General features: G+C 39.5%; 1 protein-coding gene across 4 annotated transcripts in view; it reads left to right on the forward strand.

Moving 5' to 3' along the window:
* Positions 1–25,312, forward strand: part of LOC120387290 (CGRP receptor component) — a 39,310-nt gene that overhangs the window by 7,171 nt on the left and 6,827 nt on the right. For all 4 annotated transcript variants that reach the window (XM_039507781.1, XM_039507782.1, XM_039507780.1 and 1 more), the window contains 3 exons: positions 4,677–4,775; positions 7,623–7,717; positions 22,193–22,250. In XM_039507781.1, coding sequence (XP_039363715.1) covers positions 4,677–4,775; positions 7,623–7,717; positions 22,193–22,250 — 252 coding nt within the window. The remainder of the gene's footprint in view (positions 1–4,676; positions 4,776–7,622; positions 7,718–22,192; positions 22,251–25,312) is intronic.

Genomic DNA, 25,312 nt, shown 5'->3' on the forward strand with positions numbered 1-25,312 from the left:
TTAAAAAACAAGTTGGCATATTTCATCTTGAAAAGAGAAGGCTGAGGGGAAACCTACTAACTGTCTTCAAATATGTTTGCTATAAAGAGGAGGAGGATCAATTGTTCTTCATGTCCACTGAAGATAGGACAAGAATTATTGGGTTTAGTCTAAAGCAAGAGACATTGAGGTTTGATATTAGGAACCACCTTTCAACTACAAGGATAGGTAAGTACCGAAACAGACTTCCAAGGGTCGTTTTGAATCCCTGTCATTGAAGGTTCTTAAAAAACAGGTTGGACAGATATCTGTCAGGAACGGTCTTAGGTATACTTGTTCCTGCCTCAGCATGGGGCTGGACTAGATGACCTTTCAAGGTCCCTTACAGTCCTACATTTCTGTGATCAACTGCTGAATCCATTTTCAGGTTGCAGAGAAAAACAGAATTAGAACTGGAGGAAATCTTTGCAAAAAAAAAAAATACAGATGTTTTCTGAAATGGCTGCAGGGTCACTATTTCATGCTTAACTTGAACCATCCTGCAGTTCAGAACTCTCTTAAGTACCTACTGAAATTAAAATAAGTGCTTTAAAAAAAAAAAAGCTCTTCGTAAGTCTCTTACAGCTTAGTTTTAAAAATCTTGGAGTAAGTCCACACTACAGAAAAAATGTGTTTTCTTAACATGATAAAATCTTAGTAATGGCAAATAGTTTGTTGTTTGGAAATGTGTTAGTGGGGGCAGGTAAACTCTAAAGGGGAGCCTAGGGTTTACCTTGACCTGCTAACGCACATGAGAACTACAAGTGCCTTGTCTTCATTAAGATTTTACCATGTTAGCTAAGAAAACACCTTTTTTTCCCTAGTGAAGAGAAGGCCTTGCTGAGCCTTTTTTACACTCTTCAGATTGAAAATGCCTTTTTGGTGATGGTAAGATGGAAATGTGACATGAGTATGAGGTGCAAATTCAACCAGGTAACTTGAGGATTTCAGTTGGAAGGAATCTTAATGTTTAAGAAATAGAAAATAGTCCATGGTTTTATGTCAGAGTGTGGTATTAAATGTCTATTTAAAAAAATCTACCATTTCAGAATGGAAAGCAAGAAGTATGGAAGAGATTATTGCTCGCAGAATCAGACCTTTCCAATACTTCTTTATATTCCTTTTCAACATGCAAGGATGTTATGGTAAAATTGGGTATGGATCCTGCCTTTCATGTACAAGAAGAATTCTTGCATTGTGTAAGTCTTCTGGCACCCCAGAGCAAGGGCCCAGTGCAGTGAGGTGCTGATCATTTTGCAAGATCGGACCCTTAATTATACGCGCTAAATATCTGCACTTATTAAAACCACTTTCTGTTCCTCAGTCTGTGCCAACATCATCTTAGTCTCAATGCCGCCCCACTATTGCCATGTATACCCATATCATATGTGCTGAGTGAGAAAGTGAAAGGAAGTGGCAAATGGAATTACCGATGAGACTGCTCATTCACCATTTCCCTTTCTCAGCATAGTTGTCTCAGCACATATAGCTTTTTCATTCTTTTCAGGAAGGGATTTGCAGTGTCTGCAGCTGTAGGCATTTTAAGCACATTTTTCAGCACTCTTCAGTGTACAGATTCCTCTAAAACTAATATCCTATTTCCCTTGGGCTGCTATTTCTCCGTATTCAGGGGCGGCTCTAGACCCCAGCGCGCCAAGCAGGTGCTTGAGGGGCGGCATTTGGCTCGGTTGAGCGGCATGCCTGCGGCAGGTCGGACCTGCGCGCGGTTGAGCTCCGCGCAGGTCCGCTGGTCCCGGGCTCCGGTGGACCTGCGCGACATACCGGGCGGAGCTCGCGGGAAGAGGGGGGGGGACCGCCGCGGGACCGCGGAAGGGCGGCGCAGCGCACCGCGCTGCTTGGGGCAGCCTACTTTCTAGAGCCGCCCCTGTCCGTATTGCAGCTTGACGAGGGTGTCTAACGCAGTCAGTGCCAAGCTCATATTTCTCACTAAAAATGTCTGAATAAAGCACAGGACTGTGAGTCAAGAGATCTGGGTTCTATCCCTGATTCTTTGAAAGATTTCCTTGGGCTAGTTGCTTCCCCTGTTTGTGCCTCATTTTCATCATCTGCAAACAACACTTGCCTGTCTCAGTAGTGTATTGGTATGTACTGTGGTATACAGTTAATGTGTTCACAGTGCATTGAGAGCCTCGGGTGGCAGGTGCTATAGATGTGCAAAATTATAGGAATTGATATCTCACATAAGATTAGGGCTAGTCATGTTTCTCTTGACCATAGTTAGAAAATGCCAACTAGTGTTGAAGGAAATGTGCTGACAAAGATGAAGGCAGGGGGTATCTTGCACAATGATGCTTTCTTCCCTATCTCCTTCTATACGAGAAAATATTACAAAAGAGTATTGCATTGGTTAGAATAAGTAAAGTGTAAAGGCAGTTCTAATTCACTTTCCCTCATTTAACCCGATATTTATTTGTATGTAGGTTTGTGGAATCAGTGTCCTCTTCCAAGTCCCAGTTTGGTTATATTTATTTATACTGTATTTAGTATATAAAGTTCCACTTTGTTTGAAGATCTGTTATAGTAACATTTGCTGTAATGGCAGAGTTAGCATTAGTAACTGGAAACATTGCTCATCATATTTCATTGTAGTTTTATGAACCAGTCATTTTTACAAGGCCAAGGGATTTATAAGTGGAACTTGAGTGGGGCATGTTAAAAACTAAGGAAGCAGAAATAGAAGGATGTCCATTACTTAGATCAGTGGTTCCCAACCTTCCAGACAACGAGCCACGGAGGATCGTGGCGGTGGACGAGCATCTGCCGAAATTCCGCCAAGAAGTGGCAACTTCAATAGGCGTCGCCGCCGAAATGCCACTGACAAGTAGCATCATCCAGAGCTGTCGCCGCCAAAATACCGCCGAAAATCGGCGGTGATGCTTCTGGATGACGCAGCTTGTCGGTGGCATTTCATTGGGGACTCCTGACTTAGATTTTGTTATCGGCTTTGGACATATTGTGAGGCATGAGGTGAAGGCACTCACAGTAAGTGCACAAATAGCCAAGTTGTTCCCAGGCAATGCAATTGTAGTTTAATATGGATCTTTGGTTGTGGATCCAGTATTTAAGGCAGCAAGCAGCATTGCTGTTAAAGTAAGTTTAAAAACTACAGCAGACAATTCAGAAATGGGGCACGTAAGCAGTATTTATTTTTGGTTTATTGCAACCTTAAAAATAGTACCATTTGCTACTCTGGGCTCAAATACGAAGAGTACAGTATAAATACTTAGAGAAATACTGTTTTTTAACTAAATGTTTAGAGAATTCTTTTTTAAACTTAAAATCTGCTCCCTCTTCTGAGCTCATTAATGACGCACCAGAATGCATGATTCCAGGACAGTATATGCATCAGAAGAGACTCTTGGTATCAGCGATGACCCATAAGGATGCATTTTGGGGGAGGGAGGGTCTCTGTGAACCCAGAACTATCAGTGGACTTTCAGAGTATAGAAGGAATTTTAAATAGATTATTTAAAACATTTCTGTACTGCATGCCTCCCACAGTCTGGCTGGGAGCACTTAAGCGTGTGAACCGCTGAAGCCTAAGAGCTTTGCTGCATTGAGGCCGAAAAGAATAACAGAAGTTGTCTTTACATTTTACTACAGTTCTGACTGTCATGCAAGAAGATGTAGCAACAGTATAGTAGGTTTGTCAATACTTTATTTTAGAAACTGAAACATAATTTATTTTTAAAAAAATTTATTACATAAAACAAATAGTTAATTTCATTCTTACAGTTTTGAGCATTCAAAAATGTGGAGACATCTTTATTACTCTTTTTTCAACAATATTACTGCTTGTATTTATTTTTTCTAAGAAACTTATGTACTAATTAATTCTATTGATTTTTTTATACGATACTTATCACTGTGGCATCTGAGCACACTGTTAAGATGATCCCAGAAATACTTAACTATTAAGCCTAGTGCTTACTGCAAGCAGCCCCACTGAAGTGAATTTATAGTAGCACCACTACACTTAGTGGTGTTTGCAGCATCAGGCCCTAATTTTGTAGGCTCATTACAGAAACAGAATTGTAGGGCACACTTTCTTCTTGCACCCACAGCACACTTGAGTTTCTGTAAAACAGAATATGTTGAATATTTTTCTTTTAATATTGTAGGTTAATGTATACACACATTACATACTATAAGATAGGGCCATATCCTGCAGCCGGTATTCCAGCAACAGTCACATTGATTTCAGGAGGCGTTTCGATTAAGAACTGCAGGGTGTGGCACATAACCAGCAGTTGCACAGAATAGAGTTAAGTGGCTGATAGTTTCATTCTGGTAACCACTTTTTCCATTGGGGCTTTTGGGTAAGGCTTCAACAAGTGCTAATAGTCCATTCAAATATCTACACTTCCTACATCTTGTTGTTCAACATAATTCAAGGCCAATAACAATAATTTAGAATGATCTGTCTCATCATTTCTTGTATACAAATAATTTTTCTGTTACCAAATGTCTCCATTTTACTCACCCAGTCAGTCACTAGAAGGGCAATCTTTTGTATTTGATTGGTAATATTGTAATAACACACGTTTAAAAAATGGCAGTGGAAAAAATGCTAAACTAGTTCAAAAAAATCTTTTAAAAGTATTTTAGTAATAAAATACTTTTTTTTTTCTTTTTAGGTGTTCCAGTTATTTACCGATCTTAAGCAGCAGCGCAAAGATAGTGGAAAACACAAACAGAGCTCTGGCCAGCAGAATCTGAACACTATCATGTACGAAGTGAGTAGAGCTATACATTCCCTTAGCGCTCTAGCAGAAGTCAGAGGCTGGACTGTATCATAATGTTCATCATTTACAATCACACATGCAAAATTAAGTCTTGGAATTTTCCTACTGATGAACATTGTTTCAGTAAATACATATTTGACTTTTGTAATATAACTTTCCTCCCCAAAGTGCTGCTTAAACTGCGTGTCGTACAGCACAACTGAAATGCAGCCCCCTAGGTGGAAAGTGCTGGCTAGCTGGTGTGCACCATCATGGAGGAAAGGAGCAATTTTGGTCAAGGACACAAGGACAAACTCCTACTCTTATGAAAATTGCCAAAGGATTTTTAATGTTTATAGAGAGCAGAGAGGCTGTGGTTCTGGTTTTGAGGTGTCATTCGAAAGACTTCAACACAGCAAACTACATTCAATATATTTTTTAAGCCTGCCAGCACATGCTGCCAGTATTTGAATCTGTACTTCCAGAGAGTCTAGGAGTTTCAGACCTGAGGGTTAGAACACACATGGTCTATAGATTTCTCTGTTAAAAACAAGTAAATTAAATTCTCCAACTTGGATTACACAGTGTAACTAAATTATACATTCAGTCACTGGTAAATTCAGTATTAAATTTTTGATGTGTTGTTGGAAAAATCTTTAAAACTATTATTTACTGATCGTTAACATGATGAGATGGTTCTGAATATCTTAAATTAGCAGCTTTATCAAATGTAATTACTTAAAAGAATTGTAGTCTGACCTCTGGTGGCCGTGGAAGAGAATTGTCTTTAATATCCCCATGGTTAATACTGGGCCAGTTCCAGCTTTCCTGGCCTGCATGAATAGTCCCATTGACTGCTGGGGAACTATTCATGCGAGCAAGATTTCATCCAGGCTTACTTTTTTGTTTGTTTTTTGTCTGAAAGGACAAAATTGCAATTTATAGGCCTTAGATTTGATAAAACAGAAGTTTACAAAAATCTAGTTTAATTTGACATTGAGATTTACTATCTCATTCTCATGTGTTTCAAATATATGGGGGAAAAGACCATCCTGTGATTATATTTATGTCTAAACATAATATACAGTTTAACTCTTTAATTATATTGTTGCCAGTATATGAAATGCTTTCACATGCATTTTGCCATCTAGACATTTATTCTGTGCCAGTAGAAAGAGAGAGATTAATTCTAGGTGTACTTGCTTTAGGTACTTGATTTAATGGAATTATTTCTGTCCATCACGCATACACACTCACAAGTTTCGTGCATGCATGTGCCCACTGGCATTGCAGTCGCTGGATCTAGCTTAGTAAACAGGAACTGAATTTTAATGTGACCATAATATGACATTTTTGTACTTTTAATTGATTTTTTTTTAATGGAAGACACAGCAGAGTTTTGAAAAGAAATCATTATAGAATTGAAATAGCGCTGTGTTCCTCTAATAGAAAATGGGGCAATTGGTAAATAATAGTAACGTTTAGTACGGTTGTACTTTTTTATTTCAGAAAAATGCAAGAATTCTCTGGAACCCTGTTCTGATCCCAATTCCTTATAGTGGGTGTTTTTCAAGCAATGTTCACAAAAGCTCATAAGTTATTGTCAAATTAAAAAGGGAGCTGTAAACTGCAGTCTGCATATACTTATTTAAAACTAAAGCAGGGATTCTTCACCAAGCCTTCCATTTAGTTAGGGTGACAGGCTCGGATATTATCTGTCATCTTGGATTCTCATTCATTTAAACAGAGAAACAAAACATCACATATCCTTTAAAGCATATGTTAGTGTAAAAGATAAACAGAGCAGGGAAGTGAATTGTCTCACTGAAAATATCTGAATAAATTACTATAATATCCTTGCAGAGTTTTTTTTTTTTTTTAATTGTGATCTGCATAAATAACTTCTGAACTCTTTGAGAAACACAGCCAAATATGCTGATTACAGTACGCTTTCAGCCGTAAAAGATGAAAACATCCTTATGCTGGAAGGCTTTGTTTCAGTTGTGGAGCTCAAATTAGCTATTTATGGCCTGGCAATGAGAGTACCACTGGCACTGAATTCATGAACACTTGGCAGAAAATAACTACATGATCCCAAGGATGAATACGATAAGGTGGTTCTTCAGTTCGGTTTTAACAACTGGATGCCTTTTTAAACAAGGTTTTGAAATCCTCTGTATTGTTAGAATTATACATATACAAAACATTCTAAATCTCTGATGATGTTAAAAATACCTTAGTCCCAATTTGATCTGCCAGTTAAGATTATTTCATTCAAATTAATAAAGAAAATGTGTTACAGGTGAATACCCTTTGAATTGCATCTGTTTAAATGCTTAGCACTAAAAAAGGACCTTTCATCCATATACTTCAGTGCACTTTACAAATCTGGGTAGATATTATCCCCATTTTACAGATGGGCAAGTGAAGTTACAGGGAGGTCAAGTGATTGCCGAACACTACAGAGGGAACCCTTGGAGTTGGGTTAGAACATAGAAGTTCCTGTCTTTCAGCATTAGACCGTGTCTCTCTGTATGGACCAACTTCAGAAGGGTTTCCTAGATAAGTGCTGGCATAATCGCCATCACATAATTACTTTTTTATGTACTGCCTGTTGCTTACACTTTCAGCAGAAATTAATATGATCTTCGTGAATCAAGGAAAATCCAAATGATTGTTCCAATTATGGCAGCCCATTCCACCTTCTGAACTATGTTAAAGAACTAAGTTCCCCATTCAGACTTCTCTCAAAAGGATTGAGGAGATTTTTCCTAAAATAACTTGTTTCATAGAGCTCTCATAGGACTCAAAGCAAAAATAAATGTGGAGTAACCTATGTTTTTTTCCAACCTTGTGCAGACATTGAAATACATATCCAAAACACCGTGCAGATTCCAAAGTCCTGAGATTGTGAGAGATTTCCTCATAGCAATGAAAGGCCATAAACTAACCAAGTAAGTAAAGGTCTTCTTTTGAGTATGTTTATATGAGTGCATGAGAATATTCAAAACCAGCTCTACATAAAAATAATCTTAAACTTGTCTAACCCAGTTCACGGAAAAATGAAGGACAAAATTAAAATTCTCTGTCTAACCATCCTTTTTTCTCAGATGAACACCTATACACATGCACATTTGCTTTAAATGGATGCTGTTTGCCAAAGTTTTCCCAAACTCTTTGCTTGTATTTACCTTATAGTGTTCAGCATGAGTTCTCATAGTCAAAATGCAAAGAAGTATTAAAAAATATGTTTGCTGAGGTAGAAACTATGTGAGGTGGATGGATTTTCAGCAAAATAAAAAGGGACGCTAAGAGAAACCTCAGTGTGTTGAGTCATCTTGCTCATGTCTATCCTCAGAAAAATAAATCCATTCCTAAAAAAAATTGATGTCTCCCCAGCAAAGAGTAGGCATACTAGTGTGACTGAACATAAGGTCCCCATAGAGATGTATGGGAAATGTGTAATCTGTTGAAGAAACTAATTCTTGCCTGAGTCTGTGAGTTGCGGATGCTCAGCAGCTGCCCAGAACTGTACACTCTAATTAATTAATGTTTAGCAAAGTAAGATATTTCTTTTCCCCTCTCTGTTTTCCTTGGACACTAAAGGTGTATCCTCTGTGATTTCCAGGAAATCTGTGTTCACTTGAATCAACACCCAGACAACAGGCATAGTCTCTTCTGGGGAATTCAGAGTGGAAGTTTGACTGGCTTCCCTCATACTTCCAACAAGCTTCAAAAACATTTTTTCTCTTAGGCATTAGTGCCCGAAATGGCTCGGTCTCCTGCACACCTCATCATACTGTGAGTGAAGCCTGCCAGAAATTTTCAGGCTCATGAGAACTAGGAGGAGTGAGTCAGTTTTTCCCCTCTGCATCTGTTATCTTTTTCCATCTTTCCTTTTTCAAACACAGCTTTTCACAAAGGCTCAGTTGTTTCTAAACCACTTGCTTAACGCCGCCAGGGAACAGTGTACTCCACGTGGATTCTCTGACTACTTTTTTCTCCTTTGGAGATTCTATAAAGAAATCTTGCTCTGGGGAGAAGACTAATTTGGTTCTGTCCTAAAAAGACGCATGTTAAGATTATCTGTCATATACAGTACTACAAGGGAAATGCTTACTTCTTTGGAAGCAGCAGTTGGGCAGAAAGAAAACCCATTCAACCCATGTGTCTTGTGCCCAGAGTATTAGCGGCATTTTGCTGATCACGTTGCATCACTCTGTGTTTGACATCGAGGGCACGGGTCGCGGTGCGTCAGACCGAACTTGACTTCGGCTATCGAACTCGCGTCTAATCCGAGCGATAGTTCCGCGCTCGCGAGCGCACCACCTCCTCACTCCACCACGGCGGCGGGCGGCGGAAGGAAAACAGACTGAGACCGATTCCGCATTGCATCTGGATCGAGTAGTAACGAACTAGGGTACTTCGAATTCAGCTACGCTATTCACGTAGCTGAATTTGCATACCCTAGTTCGACCCCGCTTCTTAGTGTGGACCAGCCCCAAGGTACTAGTACTGAGAAGCCCCCTGACTTTAACATCAATACTGTCATTTTTGCTTGTGCTGCTTTCATTCATTTCAACTGTAGTCAACATTAATTGCCCAGCTAATATGCCAGCATTGTATCCCACAATGAAGTACTTTATATAGATCCTGTAAATCACAGTCATGCAACAAAACTGAAAGCACTCTAGGGATTTCTGAGCAAATTACATAATCTAGGAGGACAGTTTCACCTTCAAGCATTCAGACAGGCTCTCCTAATCCCTTCCAGGTCTGACACTGAAGTATCAGTGTGTAAGAGAAGAGTCTTTGCTATAAAGAGCTGACACTGAAAGTGAGAGAGTTTTTCCTGAAATCTCTATGACAGTCATTTTCTTGTGTAGGCAGGAAGTGTCACTGAATTATATACTGTACATTTCTTCCTGTGCTGAAATACAGGGTCAGTAGTTTGATACTGTGACTAGAGTTAGATGAGGGTGTAAGTTACCACCAGTCCTCTTTGCATTAGCAATAAATTGGGTGATGAATCAGACAACACAATGCATTGTGGATGGTGTGAGATGAGTTACATAATCTTGACTTTGCCGATGATATTGCTTTACTAAGTAATACATGGAACAGGAATGATTGCTCTTACGTCAGAGGTAGAATAGGAAGCAACAAAAATGGGATTGAAAATAAATGCGGAGAAAATCAAGATTATGAAGGTAAGAAACTGGACAATAGATGCAAAAGTTTATGTGGATGGAAAAGAAATTAAACAGGTAAAAAGAATTCTGCTGTCTGGGCAGTGTGATGATGTTTGAAGGTGTCTTTGATAAACATATTTATACAAGATGAGGAAAAGCAAACACCATGTTTTGAAAGGATGAACAACATCTGGTCAAACAGAGGTCTCTCCATCAAACTAAAGACAAGATGCTACCATGTGATTGTACTGAGCATGCTACTGTATGGAGCAGACACTTGGCCAGTGACAGATCGGAGGCTTCCCATCACAGATGGCTGTGGAAGAGACAATACATTTCATAGAATAATAAAATAAGAAATGTGAGAGGAAGGGAGCTGACAGAGCAGGACCTGTTCGAAAATATCATCAAAGCTCAGATGGTTGGGAGAGGTACATCATATGGAAGATGGGAGACACATTAAGCAAAACATTCAGCTGGGTATTTGAGGGAGGAAAGAGAAAGTGAGAAAGGACAAAGAAGAACTGGCAGAAGACAGTGACAGGAGGATCTTGGATGTGCTGGGATCACCAGGGAAAAAGTACTGTCACTGGCAAGTGACTTAGTCCGTGGAGGAACTGTACTGTCGTATGTGTCAGTTGCACAGGAAGAACTAAGGTATGCAACTCAATAGAACTATGTGAGAATGAGAAACCCTTTTTCCATTTTATTGCACCTATTGAACACTAGGGGGAGCTGTTATATAGCAGAATTATAGATGGGTTTGTTAGCTCAGGCGTTGGCTACACTTTCAAGTTGGAGCTCATTAAAATAACTGCCACAAGTCTTTTCTTATTCTTCATAGTGGCTTTGCTGGACCAGTGGCCTGGTCTGATCTAAATTTCTCATTATTACTGCTGTGCTCAGTGATGTTGATGCATTTTCCAGAACACACTTGTTGGGCATTTAGCGTCCCCTGTGAATTTATTTTTCAGTCCTCTTAAAGAGAGAACAAAGCAGTAAAATATACTAAAACAATTAAAAACCTCTAGTTTTTAGTGCTTTCAGCCAATTGGTTTGCTAACGGGCAGTTTCAAAGCCATGCAAATACCTAACTCACTGATACTGTCTGACATGAGATGTAGCCATACTTGGGCCTCAGCAGCATTTGGATGAAATTCAAGGCTTGGAACAGAGAATTTAAAAGTAAAAAAGCTATAAGCTAACATCCCAGTAAATTATGTAACTACCTAGTTGAGGTCTTATGCTTTAATTAATTCGTTAGCAAATCCAGCAGTGTTGTATTTGCAAATATAAGGTCTAGCCTGCTTGCTTGCTGTGTTATTTCCTTTCTTATGGGTTTGTTGTTTATTATAATAGATTTATAGCTGTGTATTAGAGTATTTTGGCAGTAACTCAAGGAACCTACAGGCCACATCCAGTATGAGCTGAAGCAGGTTAGCATACATATGTTTGTGACCTTTAGCATAGATGATGAGCTAAAGCAAGTTAGCATGCATATGTTTGTGACCTCTGACATAGATAAGTGGCCTGCCAATTGCCCTCTATAGACTTAATGGGTACACCACAAAGAACATGGAAATAACCACCACCAGTTCAGGCCAGAAATAACACATGTGAGAATGAGCTAATTGACATTAATGCATATGAACATGCCAGCCCATAGAGTAAGCGTACCCTGTAGCACGTGGGTGAGGAAATTAAATTTGGACATAGAAGGTGGGTACATAGTGCTCAGGTGCTAGAAAAGGGGCAAACCACCCTGTTTAGTTAGGTTTTAGGTTAGTTTTTCTTGGGTCTTTCTAGAGCTTTCTAGAGCTCTCTAGCTTCTCCTAAGTTTTTCATCTTCCACCTGAGAATTGAGGAACCTGGACCATTGGACTCTTTTGGCATGCCCCAGTCGAAGCTAGTCCTTTGCCTCTTACTACCAGGTTATCAAGGAAGGGTGTGAGTATGTTAACCAAGGAAGTTTTATAGTAAATGATATCACATGTACCTCTAAGACAGAACAGTATTATTTCTGTTTTAATTCTGATTGATTACTTTTCCATTTGATTACTATTCCATTTATGTCAATAAACGTCTTTTATTGTATTTTGTTCCCCAACATGAGTGTCCTTGTCATACATCCCGAGGGTCCTTCTGTAGCCTGATTCTGGGACAAGAACCTTATTAAATTCTGATCAGATCAATCGGCGAGCCTATAACCTTTATTAAAATAAACAGTAATATTAATACCCTAAAATTAGGCAACAAGGGGAAGATACTGTGCGTCACTCTAGATTAATTTTCCAGGCCTAGTCCTCTGTAGAAGGGTCTGATATTTTTCTATATGGTTGTTAATACCACTTCATTTAAAAGAGCAGGTATCAGTCTTATGGTTTGTAATTGAGTTTAAATTGAAATTGACTATTCTCTCACTTTTTCTTGCCTGTATTATGTAATTTTTATTTTGGGAGAATCAATTTTTAGATATCAGGTGGACCTAAATATTAGGTCCCAGTTAGGACCCAGACATTGTCCTTTTAGTTTTTAAACTGACAAATTCAAAGAAATTTGGATCTGAAGATCAGTAGCACTTTAAAATGTATTTCATCCTGATTTTACTGTTCCATTGTCATTGACAAAATTATAACAAAGCAAAACCCTTAAAATGTTTAAGGGTGGGCTGCGTGTTTTGTCACTGCTGTCTCCTCCAGAGTTTTCAGAATGAAAACATTTCTTGGAAGACAAAATGGTACCACTTAAGTAACAGCATAATTTTCTAGCTTCCTGAAAAATATCCATTGTACTTCCCACGCTTCAGTGCAATCGTAATTGGGCGTATTATCTACAGAGCAATTCCTGTAATCTTGATTCCAGCCAGAGGCCTAGTGGGGAGTCTTGGCTGAATTAGGACGATCAGATTTAACCCTATGTGTTTGAAGCATGTGATAAAATATAAAGTAGTGGTAGCATATGCCACAATATGATTTTTCTTCTAGCAGCTAGAAAAATTATGTTCCTTAAGTATAAATCTGCCTCCATGCAGAAGGAGGAAATCCTGATTTTTAGCTCTGAATGGTGGATCTTGGCACTGATAGGCTACTCTTCCCACTTGTGCAGATCTCCACCTTTGTTGTAAGAGGAGACTTCCAGAGCTCAGACCTGCTGTACAGCACTTGTACTAGATTTTTTCCCATGAGAATGTGTAGAACTAGAAAAGGACAACCTAGAGAGTCTCACAACTTAAAATATCTATATTAATGTTAACGTTTGATGACAAGGACTTGGTTAAAAGAGTAAATGTACAAAATTCATTTGGGTTGCTAATCAGAGTTGGTGCTCCCACCTTAATTTTCACCATAATACTTAATTATTTGTATTTGTTATTGTAGCATCCACAATACAACTTAAATCTGCAGAGGCATTGCAACAGTGTGCTGTTAATTAGATATCTTAGGGCATGTGCTGCCTAAACTAGGTATGCTATAGCAAGTTAAAGATGGGTTGACCTGAATTCCAAAGTTCCTGGCGTTTTTCTGGTGTAACTAACCATGAGGTCCACTCAGACCCTACATTCTTTGCTGTGTATTCATGTTTGTGCAAAGGCAGCATTAATTGTGGGTTCATACTGAGACTGGCAACATTGGCCTCTTGTGAAGATTATTTTTGGTGGAGTTTATAATCTGGTTCTGCATGTGTGCATATGTGTATATGCTAGCAAGGAACCCTACGTACACTTGTAGGGCATGATCCTAGGTGACTGGCATCTGTGAGAGTTTTTTGACATTGGCTTAGATGGGAGCAAATCAGTTTCTGAGCACTTAGCTGTAATACAACACAGTGGCTGTTCAATCCTGGCTTATATAGTGAATAGGGGGTAGCCTACCTGTTGCTAGTGTCATGGGACATGGCTTCTTCTTCCGCCATGGCGTACATGAATTTTTTGTTTTCTATCTCCCCTTCCCCTCCAGCAGCATGCAGGAGAAGAGGAGAGTTCTCCTTTGGGGAAAGGGAGGTCCAGGGCTTGCTGTTTATACAGAGGAAAGAGGAGCTTCCATGTTTGCATCCCCTGTGGTGTTCTTACAGCACACACTTAGGCTGGTCTACACCTAAATCTTAGGTCCACCCATCTTTGTCACTTAGACTGTGAAAAATTTTGCCCCCTGAGCACTATAGTTAACTTCTGGTGCATATACGGACCTACTTACCTCCTCTCGAAGAGGTGGATTACCTACATCAATGGAAAAACTCCTGTCAATGTAGGAAGTGTTTATACTCCAGCAGCGCAGCTGCAGTGCTGTAGCTGAGCTGCAGAAGCAGCCAGGGGTGGCAGGTTTGTGTAATTTTTGGTGGTGCCCAGAATGGTCCATGTCCCGCTCTCTTTCCCCCCCCCCCCCCCAACATGCCTAAGGTTCTGGGGGGAAGTTTGGGTGTGGGTTCTGGGCTGGGGCAGCGGGTTGGGGTGCAAGAGGGGCTGAGAGGTGCGGCGCTTATCTAGGGCGGCTCCGGAAAGCGACCTGCACACGCCTCTGGCAGCAGCTCCTAGATGGGGGGGGGGGTCTCCATGAGTCGCTGTCCACAGGCACCGCCCCTGCAGCTCCTTTTGGCTGCAGTTCCAATGGCAGAGCCAACACTTGGGGCGGGGTGGCGCGTGGAGACACCCCTCCTCCCAGGGGCCGCAGGGATGTGCCAGCCGCTTCCGGGAGGGGTGCGCCGTGTGGAGCGAGGGCGGGCAGGAAGCTGCTCTAGCCTCGCTGCGCTGACAGTGGGGGTGGTGGGAGCCCCCAGACCCTTAGAAATTGCCCAGGGCAGCAGGCGGGGCCGGGAGATGCTCCGGGGAAGGCATGCGGGGGCAGCAGGTGGGGCCGGCGGACAGCCCCAGCCCCAAACATTAGTGGAGCCGGGCCCCCGTGCTCTGAATATTCCTGGAGCACGTGCACCAAGGGCCCATACAACTCGCCACCCCTGGAAGCAGCTGTAGTGTAGACATACCCTTAGAGTACATCTGTGCAAACAGGAGAGGGAACTGCTAACGTGGACCTCCCAGGCAATAGATGCAGCTATATTTATTCCACTGATGTGCATGCTGATTGTTTGTTAACAAATCCCTGGCTCTAGATATTTCCTAAACAAATATAAGACAACATGTTCTTGTTGTAGGTTGCTGAATGAAAAATAACCATGGGAATAAATATTCATACTAATATCAACATACTCACCAAGCCTAGGATTATGATCAACCCAACCGTTATCTCGAAATGATTTACCAGCAGAAGATAACCTACAATTCTGATGGTCAGAACGGTATTTAGGTCAATCAGTAAATAGATGACTAGTTACCGGTATTCAAATAGCTCCCTCGGTAACTTTCATAGTTTCCTTTGTTTCTCCAGTTGAAGCCCTGTATATTTTTTTTTCAAATGCATCGTTTGCAATCTTAAATACCCAGTGTTTGAAAGACATTAAAATTCATGCCTGAGGCTTCTAATTTTTTTCAGTATAAATTAGTATTTTCAGTTTATAACCTGCTAGGATCTGTTCAGGCATTTTAGGATTAAAAAAACATACAAACGGTTCATGTTGCTTTTTGATTTTTGTACCCTGCTGCTAATGCTTTTTTGATGCACTTAGTCATTTTTCTGCAAGGGAGCACTATGATCAAAAGCTCAGTGAAATTGCCCAGATAAAACATTTTAATGACTTGCTACTTTCCTCTTGTAAATTATCCCCTCATTTTTCTGCACATAAATTTTGGAAACTGAGAACAGTCTGTATGATTGCATCTTTTGTTGAAGCATTTTTCATTGAGATTATATTGTATTGCTGATAAGATTTCTAAAAAACTACATTATAGGTTATTATGTTTTCCATTGATGACATTTAAGTCAAAACACCCTTTGAGAGATGACCTTGCTTTACACTCTTGGAACCTATATTCCTTGTCTCAAGGAATATTTCTGCTTAATGATCACATTAGATGGTTCTAGTTATGATGTACATTTGTCTATAGTTGTTTTTATTGTTGCCTGTTCTGCCAATAACATGGTAATGTTAACTGGAGATCTGTGTCTTTTAAAATTGTTCTAGAAGAATCTAGATAAATAAGACTGAAATTATAACGTCTTTAATATTTGGGATGACATAGCTTTGGTTATGTGACCAATATTCAAGGCATAATTGGGAAAAAAACAAACTATTATGATTATGTTCTCTGTAGTAATAATTATTTAGTAAAAAGTGAGAAAAACCATACCAGGTTTTTCTTTTCCATAATGAATTATGGTACCTCTGGGAAGAAGTGATGAGGGATTTTTGTTTTTTTCACAGAATTTTCTTCAAACAGCTGTATTTTTAAAATATCGTTATTATTTCCTGACAGGTACGAGGAGATGGAACCTATTGCTCTGCATTGTTTGGGGGAATAAATAATTCTAAATGTTACATATATGAATGTTAGTTGGAAAACCGACATGCTAAGGATGGTCTGTCAAAACCCAATTTTCCCCATGAATAGAGTTTTTACTTGCAGAGCAAAAATGGTTTTCCAAAACAGCTGCTGCTTTCTGGTAATATTTTGATCCACCCTTTTGATTAGTTTTCATAAAATATATCATCGCTCCATTCTGTTCAGTGCAGGCTACAACTTGGTTAGTGACTTCTTTTTGGCTAGATGCTATAAATTAGATTATTAAACCTGGGTATTTTTCAGTAATATATATTTGCAATGGAAACCTTGACATCTTGCTTACTCACCTGATCCCAGCTGTTATTTTTTCTGTATTAAGTTCCTTGCCCCTTTTATTATAACTTTACTTTCTAGAATAAAACTTGTTCAAAAGCTAAAAGATGCTTTAAATACAACAGTGGCAACTAGCTCTCCCACCTCAAGGCAGGCATCCGACCAAACTGGGGCTCAAACCGAGTTAAGAAACCATGTTGAAACATGGGTTCATCATTCTAAACCAGCTCCAAACACAACTGGATTGACCAATATGCATGGGACCAGACCATGTTACAAATAATACATATATTTAAATGTTCTAACCTACAACCCTATGGCTAGAATTGGTTCTAGCTAGACATTTGTTTAAACGCATTTTTCAAACTTGTTTTGAAGTCGAGCGCAGCGAGGGTCAAAATCCAAGGACATCTGCTCCTTCCAGCCTGAAAAACAAGAACAAGAGCCATTGTTTAGGAATGAACAGTTTTTTCCCTTTATTTAGTCAAGGATTTTTTTCTTGATAGAGGTGATTGGGGTCACCTGGATGCACTGAGTAACATGCATCTTGCAGCAATGGCGGGGGGTGAGGGAGACAGCTAAAAAGATTCAGGTCTAAACATAGTCTGAGTGTGTAGTGTGAGGAACTTGCAGATAGACTATTGTCATTTAATATTATTTTAACTGGTACATAGAGCTTTTCTTTCTCAGTGTTTTACAAATATGAATCTCTACAACCCTTCTGTGAGGGAGGCCAATGTTATCCCCATTTTACAGCTCTGGAAACCAAGGGACAGAGAAGTTGTGGCTTGCCAAAGCCACCTAGCAAGCCAAACTGAAAGCCAGGATTACAACTTGGTATTGCCCATCTCTCAGTCCTGTGCTCAAACCACTGGACCATCCATACTGCTTCCCAGCTCTAGGAAAAATTCATCTTATGTGATTACTCAGGTGAACCATGGCCTAATCCAGTGCCAGTTAAAGATACTGATTAGCACCCTTTCCCCAAGCAAGCCAGGACATGTTTTTTTATATGAGGTGGGGTGGTTTGTTTTTTTTTTTGTTTTGCTTTTTTTTATTATAATCTTTTACGAGTGTAGGTTTTTTTCCTTCTGTGATTGTTTTTCCTATTTAATTGTAGCATTAGAACATTTTATGCTGGTATCTTTAATCAGCATTCATTCTTACATGTCTGTGTCTTCAGCTGCACACAGTGGTAATGAACTCCAACAGTAATAAATACTTTCTTTTAGACAGAAAGCAGCCAGCAATGTGACCTCAGCTCAATTCTAAATCCAGCTACACTCTTAACAGACACTGTATTGTTGTAAACAAGCTTGGGATTATTGATAGAGAAATCTTCATAAATGGCTAATATGGAAAAACAGTGGAGGTATATTCAGAGTTCCCAGAGACTAGAAGCATAGTGGACTCTTATCCTTGACTCTCCAAAACCAAAGCAAAGCTAATGTGTACAGGAAATGAGTCTTATACTGACTCCTGCATCTCTTTTGTAAACCATCATTTTCTTCTTGCGCAATCAATCCTACTTCAGAATTAAAGAGGCTAAATGCTGTGCTGCAAAAAGGATTATTGATGGGAGGAAAAAACCCTGAACAATTACTCTGACAGAAGAGAGAGTATGTAGTTGCTGCAGTGGACAAACTGGGTTAGATACATTGGGTTAGATTGTGGCAAACCCTGCATGGGAGGACATGGAGCAAGGAGCTTTCTCTTCTTCACCCCCGTGTAGACACTGCCAAGGAAGGACAGACCTTTTCGACAGGCTAGGGACACTAGCTGATCTCTATTTCAAGGGAGATGGTATCTTTGTTTTTTCTTCAAATCTTCAAACACAAAGCATCCAAAAGAACTCTCTTGCCAATTAGTCATTCTGCGCCTCAATTTTCCCATCTGTAAAATGGGGATTATGATTCTTACCTGTTTTGTAAAACATTATAAGATATGCACCACCACTGTATAGATAGTGAAACAATAACAGGCATTTCTAAAAACACTTTGAAAACTCAGTTTATTTTAGTAAATATGTACCTTTCCTCTGAAGAACAAATCTCGGTAGTTGTACTTTAAGGGATGCATCCATGACCATGCTGTCATGGCAAGTGCTGAATTCAAATGTAGAGTTTTTTGTATAGTTAAATATAAGGTATTTCACAGGCGTATTATTATTAAAAACTGTATTGTGAATGTATTAAAGTTGAGACTTATTTTAGAACAGTTTCCAGTGCTTTTATAAAAATGGTAACTGAACAGCTCGGGGAATTAGGTAAGATAAGATAGAGTCTTTCTCCTTTAGGACATTGTTTTTGGCCAGATTTGAAATGAATCTCTTTGGAGGCTCCTGTGAAATAAAGTAGTCTGAGTTCTTAATGGATATGCATCCACATCACAAAAATCACCACACATAATTATCACCATTGTTTCAGCCTCACCAGCGTGGTTCAGATTTGAATGAGCCGTGTTCTCTCTCATAGGAATACTCTGTTCATAGAATCATGGACATCAGAGATGGTAAAGACCTGTCAGGTCATCCTGTCTTTGGCAATGTGGGATTTTTCCTTCAGGTCAGAGTAGAGACATAAATATTGGTGGAGCAGCCTGGAAATGTTTGTACTACTGCTGCTTATACTGTGTATGTTCTGTGGATAAGCAGAGGGCTTTAGTCTCCAGGGCTGTCATTTAAGTTCCTTTCTTGAGTATTAAATTCACTCTTTCGTACACGCACACAAACCAGAGCAGCACATCACTTGTCACTGTTTTCTCATGTAAATGCCTTGGCTGTTGAATGGTTACTAGGGCACATACATAAGTGATAAGGCATTGAAGTGTCTTAAATATTGTAAGGTGTTTGTCAGCCTTGGAAATCTGGTACTATGTCTGAGGCCCATTTAAAACTGAAATGGTATCTGGTAGGGATGTAAATATCATTTCAAAAAGTAACCGTTTAAACTATTAAAACTATATCGGTTAACTGGTTAACTGATTCGGGCCTCGCGTGCCTAGGATGGTGCGTCTCCCCTCCCTTTTTGTCCAGGAAAGACGGGGAAGGGCAGCTGAACTCATACTGGGGGTGACACAACAGCCCTAGCCAGGAGAGCCTGGGGCAGTTGAGGGGTCCCAGCACCCCCTGGCATCGTCAGTACCCAGGAAAAGGGAAAGAAGTCCCAGGTGCTTAGTTAGTCCCGATGCGGCCTCCGCAGACGCTCCGTGCCACCCCAGCAGCAGCTTCCCTTCCCTTCAGTTATCAGCTGAAACCACAGCACCGACTAGTGCGCTGTCCAGTGGCACAGGCAGAGGCCAGGGACTACTTTACTCCCCGATGGGGCCTGCAGCCTCTGCCCACCCCCCATGGCCTAAACGTGCTCCCCCTGCCTGGCTGGTGACACCGTCCCCCACGAAACCCCTGGACTGGCGCTTTGCTCGTCCTGCTTCCCTGCACTGCCAGGCGTTTCTTGGCCTAGTGAGTGGTATCCCTCCACCGGGGTCACCCCTCAGGTCACCGGGGCTGGAGGGACTGTTTTTACCAACAAAGGGGTATACAGGACCCTCCTCGTCACGGGGCCGAAGACCCCGTTGGGCTAGAGCGTTAATATCGACCCAGCCCCTTTAAGAGGGAGCTAGCCTCCCAGTGACCTCTTATGATGCCCACCCCTTCCTGGTTACCATAATCACCTCTTGCTGGTGTCCCAAAAATGGCATCTCTGCCCCGGCACCCAGCAAGGACTTCTACCAGCTGATTGTCACCCGGAAGGAGGTGGGTGAACAAAGGAGGGTTCACAGTAAGACTAATACTTATTGGTCAACCATTTAAGCATTTAATATTTTACATCCCTAGTATCTGGAGGGCTTAGGCATGCAGACAATGACCAGCTGGTTGCAAGGGCCCAGACATCTGAGCACAGTTCTGTGAGTTTTGGCATCTCTTTCCTCTTGAAGAATGTGAGGTTTCCTCTTTCTTGAAACCTCCTCCAGTTCTGAGAAACTGATGAGAAGCTATTTGGAGTTGCTATAAATATAAATTTAAATGCTCTTTGGAATTCCATTAAATAACCTGGAAAGAAGCTTTAGCCTTTTTAAAATAGGAGCTTACTACTAGATGGCAAACTAGTAAAACCATAAATATGAATGGCTTCTTTTTTTATTCTAATTTACTAATTAATAATAACAACAACAATAAAGAAATACTGAGCAAATACAGATTGCAATAAAGAAAGGCGAGTCCTCTAATTTTAAAATAGTTCTTGAACAAATACTTTTATTCGGGGGGGAGGGGTTAAATTTGTATTTTAACTCCTTTTCATTGTATCTAAACTTACTAAATTACAGTTACTGACTTTTTATTATAAGCTGCAGATTCCCTCACCAGTCGTACCATTTCTATCTCTAGCAGTGTGATGTAGCTGTGTGAGTTTCCCCTAAACCATGAAGGCCCGCTGAAATCACTGCTACTTCGATATCATGACCTGGTCAATAGGACCAGAATGTTAAAATGTAGCTTTTGAGAGCAGTGAGATAAACATACTGGCATATGACTGTACCTTGGGGCTTAGCTGTTGGGGAGGATATATATTTCACTAGGATGTAAAATAAACACTGAAATATGTTTTCTTCCATTCTTTCCACTTTAGTAATAAAGCTCTTAAAGGGGAAAACAATTGTAATTTTTTTTTAATTTGTATTATATTTAATTTTAAATTAATGAGTAGAATTATTATGCAGAGTGAATCCAAGGTATAGTTAGGCTTTATGGGTGTATGCTCTATTGACGTCAACAAGGAGTCCGGTGGCACCTTAAAGACTAACAGATTTATTTGGGCATAAGCTTTCATGGGTAAAAAACTCCACTTCTTCAGATGCATGGAGTGAAAATTACAGATGCAGGCATTATACAATGATTCCGGACTTCTTGTTGTTTTTGTGGATACAGACTAACACGGCTACCCCCCATACTTGTCTATTGAAGTCAGTGGGAGTTTGCCATTAACTTCAATAGAGGCAGAATTTAACCCTCTATTTGATTTGTGTGTGCTTAAATATAAACGTTAGATTAATTTTATTTTTTCCTTGTATGTAGAGAAGGATGGAAATTGAATAATTTAAAATGTAACTATAACACTAAATATATACTTAAAATCAAAACAAAACAAATTTAACACAACATAGACGGAATCCTGGACTTATGGTTAGAATACCTAGATTTTTCTGGGAGTCAGAATACATGAATTCACTTTCTGTTTCTGTCATGGACTTCATGTGTGATCTTGAATAAGTCACATAGCCTTTTTACCTTTCAGTTTTCTGAAAGGTTTAGAAGCAGAATGCTTGTGATGCTTTTTGATTGAAAATGACCCTTTGTATCATTGCTGCTACCACTGTTATACAATTGCAACAACTCTTCTACAAAGTATATCATGTAAGGTGTCAGTGGAAAAGATACCATCTATATAATACGATTATCATAGTTAAATCCATGTGTCATCTTTCTATCTAAATTTTTTTTTTCTTTTCAACAGAGCAGAAAAGCTACAGTTGCTTAACCACAGGCCAATGACCGCAGTTGAGATACAGCTGGTAAGTTACTGTTCTCCTAATTGCTTAAAATCCATATATTAATGCATCTTTATTCTTGAAAATCAATTGAATAATCCTTTGCTCAGGGTCACTGACTGATAGGACTTCTGTACCCATCTTTATATTCATGTTTTCTGATTATTTGTTTTCTTTCCTCTCTGCTTCCCCTATGAGACCTCTCTATAAGACTTGCCCCTCTTCCTCTCAGAACCCAGAGCAGGGGCAAATCTTCACACTCGTGTTTCAGATTGAAAATAGCCATCAGAATTGTTAAATGGAGCTATAATCTCATGTCCTTGGAATACATTTACCTAGGGGTTTCTTCCATTGCTTCATAAAGTCAAATACTTTGGAATATGAATTTGATTTAGAAAACTACTGTGGTATATTCCTTTTCATTATTTTTCTAAGATACAGGTAAGGCAAAAATTTGGGAGAGAACAATAGTTAGCAGTGACTGCCGCTGTGCTTTTGAAGTGACTGTGTAGCATGAGAACTGTACACTGGGAAGCTTTCAGTTGGAAGTCATCCATTATCAGTCTGCTGGAACATAACCTTTGGATGAAGGAATATTACAGATAAAAAGGGAGAGATTGGAGAACATTTAACCAGAGCATCGTGTAAAGAACACAAATGCTGTATTAATAAGGAGATTATTATAACAATGCTGTTCCTCTAATACGGCTGTCTTGCATGGAGAACATCTGTTGACAATCTTATCCTGAGACTTGATTGTGTAATAGCAGGATTGTATTCTGTTGCAAAAGGGTAAGGGTTAGAAGTGAATGCTAGTAGGACTGCATCCTATATTTCTCACAATCCTTGATAGCCAAGAACTAGAATTTCTAGCAGTGAAAGCAGCTGATATGATACCTTAGGAACTGCAAAAAGAATGAGGAGTACTTGTGGCACCTTAGAGACTAACAAATTTATTTGGACATAAGCTTTTGTGGGCTAAAACCCACTTAATCAGATGCACGCAGTAGAAGATACAGTAGGAAGATATATATGCACAGAGAACATAAAAAAATGGGTGTTGCCATACCAACTCTAACTGCTATTGTCAAGTTTATCTATGAGTTAATTCCATTTTGTGCAGCTGCAAACAAGAGCATGAAGGCTTCACTGGGTTTGTTGGGCAGCTTTTCAGAAGTGAAGAAGTAGAGCCTTCAAATGTTTTAGAATTTCTCTCTGTTTCTGTTACCTTCCTGCATTGCACTTACAATTCGTTAGGTTTCAGCATAGTTCATATTCTATCTTCAATTCTTCTTAAAATATACTCATCTTATTGTAAACTTTCAAGACATCCTTTGTCTTTGACTGCTCCCTCAGTCACTAATTATCTTGTCTATCCACATCACATAGAGTGTATCTGTTTATGCTCCAGTATCCAGCTATTAGTTTCAGCTTCAGGTCCTTGAGGCAGGTGTAAGCAAAATATGACTCTTGAGTTGGAGTAAAATGACTGCACTGGTACATCATTTGTACCTCAACTCTTTCAAGGTTTAGCAATATAAAAGTTAAAATTGCTCTATTAAAACTGAGGTGCTGCGGCAATAAAACAAGTTAAATGCGGATTGACCAATTTTGGTATGTAACCATTCTCTAAGTAACCCAAAGCAACCTGTTATATAATTAGAAATGACTCTTAGGAGGTAATGTAATGTTACAGTTGGCAACTAATCTTGAGTTCATCCCCAAACTGTATCCAAAACTAGACAATAGAGTGAATTATTGATGTACCTGTGCAAGTTTCTCCAACATCACATTAGGCTAAGATGAGTGAATTGCTCATATATACACATGGCATTATGTCAAATTAAGTCAGCAGAAAACTTAAACTACATAGATCCTTTCTTAAACTAGTCAGTTTTTGTGGAGTAACAAATATTAGGCTGTCACAGGCCATTTTTGTGAAGGTTGCCTTTGGGATCTGTGTAATGAATGGCTGTTTACTGATATAATGGCAAGAGTTAGTGTTACAGCATCCTCAAGCAAGTAGAACCTCCATGTATTTATAAGGAATTTAATACATAAAAACAGAAGCCACTGGGAGTTTTGCCATTGACTTCAGGAGGACAAGGATTGTCTATACACAAGTTTCCATGAAAGCAAGTCTGTTAGCTGGAATAGAGGATTTGAAAGGCAAAATATACAAGTACATTAATATGAACTCTAAAATGATCTTGATTGCGCTGTGAACTTTTTTTTCTTAAAAGCTTTGACTCATCCCTGGATACAGATCTGAAGCAATTGATATTGAACATTTTAAACCATAAGTTTCACAAAAAGCAGGTGAATTAATTCAATTTTAAAAAGAGGCACCTTCTGGAACTAATTACAAAACAAGCCATGTCCCCAAAAGAGAGAGAGACAGAGAGAGAGTGTGTGTGTGTGTGTGATTTCCCCAATTTATTTTAAGTAATTTATGTAAAAGGGTATTTAATATTGTTTGGGTTTTTTTGGCTTCAGGTCTTTTTATTCTCTCCTGTATAATTCTTGCCCTGTAATAGTGCACAAGATATAAACCAGGGTAACTATATTTAATCTAAAAGGGATCTTTCTGTGGCAAGATATCATTTTTGTTTTAATTCAGGTCTTTTTTGTTTGTCCTCCTCATCCATAAATCATTCCACTTTGTTTATAGTTGCCTTCTCCAGACTGTGTGCTGAGATAGTTTTTAAAGGATAACAACAAAAGCAGCATGAAATTCTAATCCTTCTCCCACTGGATAAAACATTGTATGCAGTACAGCTGTCTTGACCTCTAGCTTTAATCTCAAACATATGTTGTACATGGCTCAGTGACTCACACCGAGAAAGAAAGAAAGAGACAGTGATGTTGATTTAACCATGACATGGGTTCCAACTTTATGTAACGCTTAACAATGATGTGTTAGAAGATTGAGGAGCTTCTCTTTAAAGAACAGATTGCTCCACATCTGTCTCTCATTGGAGCAGTAGGTGTTAATTTTGCATATTTTAAAACTAGACTTCCACACGTGGGAGTTCACTGCCTCATGGGATCCACTCCATGCAAACAAACTGGCAGATTGCCATTTA

The sequence above is a fragment of the Mauremys reevesii genome, linkage group 20 (genome assembly GCF_016161935.1).
Source record: "Mauremys reevesii isolate NIE-2019 linkage group 20, ASM1616193v1, whole genome shotgun sequence".
Classification (NCBI taxonomy): Eukaryota; Metazoa; Chordata; order Testudines; family Geoemydidae; genus Mauremys; species Mauremys reevesii.